The sequence below is a fragment of the Myotis brandtii genome, unplaced genomic scaffold (assembly GCF_000412655.1).
Source record: "Myotis brandtii unplaced genomic scaffold, ASM41265v1 scaffold136, whole genome shotgun sequence".
Lineage (NCBI taxonomy): Eukaryota > Metazoa > Chordata > Mammalia > Chiroptera > Vespertilionidae > Myotis > Myotis brandtii.
The window spans coordinates 1,304,666-1,313,851 of NW_005354829.1; the positions used below are offsets into that span (position 1 = coordinate 1,304,666).

At 47.1% G+C, this 9,186-nt stretch overlaps 1 protein-coding gene across 1 annotated transcript; it reads right to left on the reverse strand.

The window, feature by feature from the left end:
* Positions 1-2,683: 2,683 nt before the first annotated feature.
* On the reverse strand, positions 2,684-4,400 carry LOC102251966 (putative tripartite motif-containing protein 75). Its single transcript, XM_014535022.1, is given in 4 exon segments — positions 2,684-3,414; positions 3,417-3,692; positions 3,695-3,818; positions 3,865-4,400. Coding segments are annotated over 4 exon segments (1,392 nt in total). The 5' UTR covers positions 4,126-4,400.
* Between the last annotated feature and the right edge of the window lie 4,786 nt (positions 4,401-9,186).

Here is a 9,186-nt window from a genome sequence, read left to right on the forward strand (position 1 = left end):
CACCAAGGATGTCTGGTGCCAGCAGCCAGCAGAAGGACAAAGGGCGAGGCCATAAACAAAGGGCAAGGCCATAAACTAGGGACTTGATATGTGTGTCAAGCTGAAGCCCCGCCTGCAGCTCTCCCTGAGTCAGACAACCTGTGCCCAGGTGCCTAGAATAAATTATCATTTTGATTACACTGAGCCTTGAGTCCATTCTGTGTGACCCTGGCCCAACCCTGAACCTTTCACCAAGTACCTGCACAGGAGACCAAGCTTCTTACCACACTCCAGCCTCCTGCACCCACATCCTCCCATCTCCCCATTTACCTGGAGCATCCTCTCAGAGCAAGAAGCCACAATCTAAACTGGAGTAAAGGTGGGAGGGTGTGGCTGTGAGGACTCCACCAGCAAAGACTCAGCTCCTCTAAGCAAATGGGAGGTACTGGGAGGAGGGGCTGAGAAAGGATGAGTGTTTCTCCTGTAATTATACTGAGCATCCTTGGTCTTGATCTAAGAATTTGGGACTTCTTCCTTATAACTTTGTAGCACTATTTCTGTTATTATTTACATTTTTTTAAAAAATGAGTAAACTAAGGAACAGAGAAGTTGAGAAACTAAAAAAAAAAGAGATTTCAACCCAGAGTCTGCCAGCCAGGTTACTGTAGAAAGATCTTGACAGAAAGTTAGCACTGCGGGTGCCCAAATGAAGCCATGGTTCATAGATACCAATTGATTTTATAAGGAAATTCGAGACATAAACTATGTTCTTTTTTATCTGATACATATAGGAACAGAATTCTCAAGTGATGAAGTTGTTATACTAATAACTGGGAGGTTCATTATCCTTTTATCTCTACTTTGTATAACCTTTAAGATGTTCTTATCTTAATTGTTGAGATTATTACAGTTGTCCCCTCCCACTTTCCCCCATGCCCCCTACCACCCAGTTCCCATTCTGGCCCAGGCCTTCACCCTATTGTCTGTGCTCTTGTACAATTTCAGTAACACTCTAACCTGACAACCAAGGGGCCCGGGCTACCTGTCTGTACTTCAGCCAATTAAGCAGACAGGGATGAGTCATATATGAGTGGGTTTTTTAAAAAAATATTTTTATTGATTTCAGAGAGGAAGGGAGAGGGAGAGAGAGATGGAAACACCAATGATGAGAATCATGGATTGGCTGCCTCCTGCATACTCGCCACTGGGGATCAAGCCTGCAACCTGGGCATGTGCCCCTGAGGGGAATCAAACCCGAGGGACCCTTCAGTCCGCAGGCCGACGCTCTATACACTGAGCCAAACCAGCCAGGGCCATATATGAGCATTTATTTCAATAATGACAGGCAATAGGCACTGGGAGTTGTAAAGAGCAGGTGCCTCCAGGTTTCAGCCAAGAGGTTGTCAATCTTCCCATACTGATAGGCAGTCCTTGGGACAGGAGGATGGACTGCATTCCAATGTCAGCTCCCATGTCCCAGGGCGTACAACTCTCAGGCAGGTTAGAATGTGCTTTCTCTAATCAGAACAGAACCATCATGGTTAACAGAGCATGATTAATATCTCATATAATTGTAGCTGGTCCCCAATAGTCTATTTCTGCCCCCAAAACACAATTAAAAACAGATTTAACAGTGGGAGAAAAAAGTTTTTGTAGTTGAAAACATTTTTGTGTGCATGTGAATCTAGGTGATGTCTAGTGGGATCCTGTAGGAAATAATACTGGATATGCCCTGCAGGGAGGCATAACATTATACTGGACAGCAAATAAACCTGCCCTGTTTTGTACGGAGACACCATCTCTATTTTCCAAGGCTCTTCCTTGAAAATATTGTCTGTAGTGTTGGGGAGCACAAGAGGCTTGGTTGCAAAGTTGTAAAGACATTCTGATAAAAGGGAAGTGTGTAGAAGGCCGCCTGCCCTGGTTATCGGAATTCCGACTTAAGGGAGACTTAGGGGAGTGTTGAAGGCAGCGCCCCTAATTATTCCTTGACCTTTCCAAACAAGTCTGTGCATGTACAGACCCCAGGTGTTTACTAGAATCCTTATGCTTAATCCCTGGATGCCCAAGATTACTCACCCTACTGATTGTATATAAAGATAAAAATTCCAATAAAGGCCTAACAAGGCAGGCAATTGAGGCTGCCTGGCTGCTATTAGTCAGGTCGTCCCTTAGCCCCCCTCCCCGCCCCACACACACAGTGAAACTGTCGGAATAATCAGTTCATTCGTCGTTCAGGGGCTGCTGGTCAGCCCTGGCACTGGAGCACTCGGTTCCTTGCTCCCAAAACAGCAGAAATTGAGAGACAGAAAACTCTTTCTCCACAATTGTGTTCTCTCCCATCGGGAATGTGTAAGGTAACTATGAAACAAGTAAATGCATAGGTATGGAAAATAGGTAAATGTTCACAAACTTATTGCAACGGTGAAAGTACAATTTGTACACTTTATACACAATTTATACTGGAAACACTTGACAGTTAACCCCCACATCTGTTAGTTCCCACGACATCTCTATTGTTATTGAAACAAAATTTTTAAAAATGGAAAACAAAATAAGAAAACTATTGTTCATGTATGTCAAGTCAAATAAGCATTAAATAATATTCTTTATTGGTGCTAGATTTGCTCACAGTTGTACAAAATTCTACCTACTGTCCACAAATCACAGGAAGAAAATGAAACTAAGTGACAGTTCATCCTTCCTAATCTCTTAAATCAAGGATGGTAAGAGGTTTGGGATCACATCCGACATAGAAGTAAGGCTTTAGCACCTCAGAAAATGTATCCCTGAAGGAATGGATGTGAGACATGTCATTCAAACTGTAAAAGGAAACCTGACCCATCTCATAGTCCAGGTAGATGCCAATCCCTCTGGGCATTTCCTGCAGCACAAGGGTGACAGGAACAGGCCCTCGAGCCACATAGTCACCATCCTGCAGCTGAATCGTCCAACATCTGTCCTCCTGTCTGAGCAGGGGCTGCTTTCTCTTCTTGGAAAGGGAGTCTTTACAGACCCCCACGGCCCACTCAGGCTTGTCATCCACCTGGACCTCCCAGTAATGTCGGCCACAGTTAAACCCTTCAGTACCCAGGACAACTGGGTCGACTGCAAATCCTTTTGGATTCCGACGAACTCTTTGCTTTTTCCTCACAAATGTCACAAACTTTTTATCCTCAGACACAAGCAGATTAGGATGTTCGGTCTTGGGATCCAGGGTAACTTCTTCTCTAAATCTCTGTATAATTCTCTGCAGGGCCGAACACTGCGGAGAAAAACTGCATTCTTCTCTCCTTAACTGGAACCAATAGACGGCTGGGGGTTCCAGGTTATCACAGTGGTGGAGGGCACCCTTGATTTCCATCAGCAATTTCACATCTGGCGTCACATGCTTCATCTCTGCCACCTCCTTTTCTAGTCCTTTGAGGTTGGAAAGTGGTCTGAAAATGCAGTTGTGTTTGCAATGAGTTTCTGTTGAATGTCCTTCTCTTCTTCAGCTAGCCTTGAGAGAACTTCCTCTTGCTCACGCTCTATAACTTGAGACAGATGCTCAAACTCAGAGGCTAATTTCTGTTCCTGTTTTTGCACCTTCTCTCTCAGTTCTATGAGCCTTTTGCTTTGAATGCCTATTAATTTCTGATCGTCCGCCATCTGCTTATTGATGTAACTGTAGAGCCTTAGCCTGTGATGACAGGCAGCCTCTCGGATGGGCTCACCAGGTGGCCCTGGTGGTCAGGGGCCTGAGTGCACAGGGGACACAACAGCTCTAGGTCCTTCTCACAGAAGAGGGTCAGGACCTTGTGCTTCTCGCACAAGTGCTTCTCTTCCTGCTTCTTCTTCTTGTCCCTCTAAGAGAGTCTGGGAAAGAAGAATAAAATTCCCAACTTCAATCATTTTAATCTGGAGGAGCTTGTCCATGTCAACCATCCTTCCCAGCTGAGTGCTGCTCCTCAAGTACCTCTCTTGGCATGAGTGACGGCACACAGGGCAAGAGAACCTGTCCTGCACATCAGCCCAGGACTGCTGGATGCAGGAGCGACAGAAGTTGTGCCCACATTCGATGGTCACAGGATCTCCCAGGATATCCAGGCAGATGGGACAGTTTATTTCTGCTGGGAATCCTGCCAGAGCTGCATCAACTGCCATTGGGCCCTGAAAGAAGGACGGGCCTGAGGTGGGTTTCTTCAGGAAGCTGTGCTCTGGGAGATCTCTCCACCGAGAAGCAGATGCACCCTCAGATCTCACTGGCCTTACTGTCCTGAATGGCTCATTCCTCTGAGACCAGTGGCCGCTCGTGTCCAGAGGAGCTCCGTTCACCACCTCCAGCTGATCGCAGACTAGTTGAGTCCAAGTTCAGAAATTCTTGATCAGAAAGCAGACGTGGTTCTAAAGTGCCTATGCATTCCTGGAGATGAGAAAAGATTGTTGCATGTAAAAAAAGGCTACCATTGTGGTCTTGCTCACTGCCACATTTGAAGCAACCACTGATTTGTGTCTCTAATCAGCACAACCCAGCTAAACCAAGTCACCTACAATGGTGCTGCATGGGACTGTGGCAAGTGTATGATTTGGGACTAGATCACCTATCCTGGGTCAGTTTCCATCCTTAGTCACCTACCATCTGGGAAACCTGGGGAGAGTTACATAACATTCTTATCTCTAAGAGAGTCTGGGAAAGAAGAATAAAATTCCCAACTTCAATCATTTTAATCTTGAGAAAAACCTAAGAAAAGGAGTTGGCACTGTTTGGCTTAAACAGTTTATTTTTTATAGTGCTGAACTCATAATATCTCAAAGTTTACTTGTTTTTCCTTTAACTTAAGTTATTGTCAATGGTGAGCTACCCACTAGTGATAAGGATTTGTGGGGACAAGATCCTAAGGAGAAGAAATGAATATAAAATAATCCCAGAGATCTGCTTTCAGACAGCCCGGCATTGGAGCTGGAGCTGCAACAAAGTTTCAATTACAGAAGGTAAATAAATCCCAGAATAAAAAAAAGAAAAAAGAAAAAAAGGAGAGACTGGGAGCTTCAGTTGCAGGCTTGGCCTGCCTGAAAACAGCCCTCAGCCCCTCACCCAGACTGGCCAGGCACCCCAGTGGGGACCGCCACCCTGAAGGGGGTGCAGGCAGCCTGAAAACAGCCCTCAGCCCCTCACCCAGACTGGCCAGGCACCCCAGTGGGGACCCCCACAACTGGGGCATGTGCCTTGACCAGGAATTGAACCGTGACCCCTGGTTTATAGGTGAATGCTCAACCACTGAGCTACACCAACCATCCTCCTAGTTCAGTTGTTTATAGAGCATCCTGATAGTCAGTGTATATACAAGAATCAACCAATGAATGCATAAATAAGTGTAACAACAAATCAATCTCTTTCCCTTCCTCTCTCTCTCTCAAGTCAATTTATAAAATTAATTAATGAATAAAGTCAAACCCCACAGGGAATATAGTAAATAATGGTATAACCACGTATGGTGCTGGGGGTACTATACTTATGGGGGAGTCACTTCATAAGGTATATATAAATGTCTAACCACTACCCTGTACACGTGAAACTAATATAATGTCAACTGTAATTGAAAAATATAAATAAATAAATTAAACCAAATTCAAGTTTGGATTCCCTTTCAAGGTGCAATGTCTCAGCCTGTCTTGGCTGGGTGCTCAGGAAGCCCCAGCCCAGGTCTTACCTCCCGAAGCCACGTGGTTCCACCTCCGGACTCATCCGAGCAGCCAGTCCTGGGACGGTCTGTAACTCTGGTCGCTGAGACCTTTCTCCCAGAAGGGCCCTTGAAGCCAGTCTGTCACCAGATGGTGTGGTCTGTGATGAGAGCTTGACCTGAATTTATATAAGAGAGTGGGACTATTAGGCCCTCCACCATGCCCAGCAGAGAAGGGTGGCTCCTCCTCTGCAGAGGAAGGGGTGGACCAGGGTGGAGGTGAGAGGAAGTTCAGAGATGCTGGTTGGTGGGCAGAGGGATCTCCTGTGATTCAGTCAGGCCAGATAAAATCATAGGCATAATCTCATTTGCACATTTTTAATCCTCCCAAAGACATTTAATCCCATCTTTCTTGCTGAGGAAACGGAAATCTGAAAGGCTGAGGCCTGTTGCTTTTCTCACCCAGGAATGTGTAACTCTGGGCCCCTGTGTCACCCCCTCTTCAGGATGTGCCATCTCAGCGCCTACAGTACAAGGAACGGGAGGCTTTACCCTTCAGCTTCAGAGGTCTGGGTCCAGCCCATCCCTTGCTCCCTGCATCCTCACAATAAGCTGTGACCTGTTCCCGTGGTGGCACAATCCCCCTCCCCAGATACGGGCAGTTTACAGACACAACTCCGAACCTGCCTGCCACACAGGAGGAGAAACTGTGAAGTCCCAGCCAAGCAGACAGCTGTGCAGCTGCTGATGGGTGGTTCCAGTTACTTTGTTTTCATTCAGTTTTCCTTGAACAGGGTTGTCTTTGACTTGTGATTTTTTAAAATGTATTTTTATTGATTTCAGAGAGGACAGGAGAAACAGACAGAAACATAATGATGAGAGAGAATCATCCATTGGCTGCCTCCTGCATGCCCCCCACTGGGAACAGAGCCTGAAACCCAGGCATGTGCCCTGACCAGCAATCGAACCATGATCTCCTGGTTCATTGGTCTATGCTCAACCACTGAGCCATGCCAGCCGGGCTTGACATGTAATTTGAAAAGAGTTCCTTCTCTTTTCCTAGCAAACTCTTAAATTGTTGCAACTCAGAATGTACTAGTAATTCCCCCATTTGCTTCTCCACCTTTGAAAGCAATTCAAATGATTCTGAGACTTGTATTTCTAACCCCTTTGCAGCATCTTCAACCTGCTCCCTCAGGGGCTCAGTGTGGCCTTTGAGCGACCTCCTGTGACTAACTGCACTTGCTCAGGGGCTGTGCCTGGTGGTGGGAGGAGGAGACCCTGCACTGGGACACAGCAGGTCCAGGTCCTTCTCACAGGACAGGGCCACGACCTCATGGTGCTCCTCACACAGGGGGTCCTCTTCTTGCTTTTTCCTCTGGCTCCTCTTGGACAGAAGCTGCTTAACAGTGTCAGTCATGTGGCATATTTGGGGGTTCCTCTGGAAGTGCCTGTCAGGAGGCTGGGGACCCAGGTAATTGCCTTTCGTGTTTCTGGGTAACTCTGATACCCCTTTCCCTCTCTCCACTCCCCCTGCCCCCAACCAACACACACACACACTTTGCATCCAGGTCACGCCCCCTCCCAGCCCTAGCACTGGCTGTGGTCAACCTGCACAAGGTTCTAAGGTTCTGGCTCTTTCCAGAGTCCTGTTCACCAAGGCTGTGAGGCACTCATGCCTGGCCTGGGTGTTGCTGCCAGGACCACCGACAGCACCTTCCTTCCCTGTGGAACACACTGGTGGTTCATCTGGAAGGTCAGAACCTGGCCTGGTTCCCCTTAAATTCCAGTAGGGAGTCTTTTCCTGGTGCTTTTATAGCGGTCAGGGGAAAGGGGAGGCCATGGCGGGGCACAGGAGGGAAGTGTGTAAAAGCTGAATTGTTTAGAGTTAATTTAAAAATTGGATTTATGGAAGCAAGGTGTGTAATTTTCAGAACATTCTGATGCATTGAATGATCCTGGATAATTTGAAACACAAAGTACTGTACACTTTTCAGCTAACACCTAAGTAGAAAAGCTGCTAAACTTGAACTTCATTCCTGTGTTTTGCCTTATATATCTTCTTATATATATTTTTTAATCCTCACCAGAGGATATTTTTCCATTGATTTTTTTTAAGGGAGAGTGGAAGAGAGACAGAAAGATAGAGAGAAACATCAATGTGTGAGAAACACATCGATTGGTTGCCTCCTACACGGGCCCTGGGGAGGAGCCTGCAACTGAGGTACGTGCCCTTGACCGGGATTGAACCCGGGACCCTTCAGTCCGCAGGCCGACACTCTATCCAATGAGCCAAACCAGCTAGGGCTGCATCTTCTTATAGATCCAATCATCTCCTTATCCATTCATTCATTGAGCCCTCCATTCAACAAACTTTACACGCTCACTTAAAACTTAATCATTAGAATCCTGGCCACAGAGACAATAGTCAGCGTCCATCCAGGGAGAGGAGACACAGAGAGCAATGCAGATTTTGCCTGTCTTAGTGTGGATGACCATTTGTCCAGGAGAGAGGAGGAGGCTTTGCTTCCGAACACAGATTCCTGTTGTCCAGACCTGTGCACTGAATAGTGTCTAGCACCATCTGCTGGAAAACTTTTGAACAGAGGGACGTACAGTGCACTGTATGGTGACAACCAAGTGACATATTTGGTTACAATCAGCCCCACCAGTTTGGCTCAGTGGTTGAGGGTCAATTTATGAACCAGGAGGTCACATACCTGGAATTGGGGCTCCATGGAGGGGTGGGGGGGTGCAGGAGGCAGCAGACTAATGTTTCTCTCTCACATCAAAGTTTTACTCTGCCTGCCTCTCCCTTCCATTCTCACTAAAATAAAATAAAAATATTGAAAAATATAAAAATAAATAACAATGTGCTGATACAGGATGAAAGTGAGTGAAACACAGGCAGCTGTAGGATGTGCAGATTGCTGTCATCTGAAGATATACGAGGAGAATGTTCTCTAGACAAACATATAAATGAAATCACATCCACGTTTGCCCAAGCGAGCACCGGCCTTTCTTTCCAAGCACCGGGCACGGAGCCTCGGGCCTGTCACAGCCGCCCCCCGCCCCCTCACCTCTCACCGTCCGCACCCACAGGCCGCTGTCGCCCCAGTGAGCACGTGAAGGAGAAACGATGCTGCTGGGAGCTTGTCTGCTGCGCGGGAGCCTGTGGAGGTTGAGAACTGCAGGATGGTTTTGTGAATCAGAAAACGGAGACAAGGACAGATTGTGGACACACCTCCTCTAAGGGCAGAAGCTATTAAGACAACCTCTGGATGAGAGTTTTAGGCAATTTCTTTCTTTTAATCTTTATTGAGGAAAGTATTACATATGTCCCCTCTTTTCTCCCTTTGATACCTTAAGGCCCGCCCCCGCCTCTGACCCGTGCAAATTCTGTTCACAAGAGTGAACGGAAACTGGGGCCGTTTCGTGCCCTTTGACCCGGATGTGGAAGACCCTGGCTGTGCGGGGCGGGGAGGAGCGCACGGCGCCCCACTAGGCCTCCCGGACACGGCTCAGCGGCCGAGCAGAGACCAGC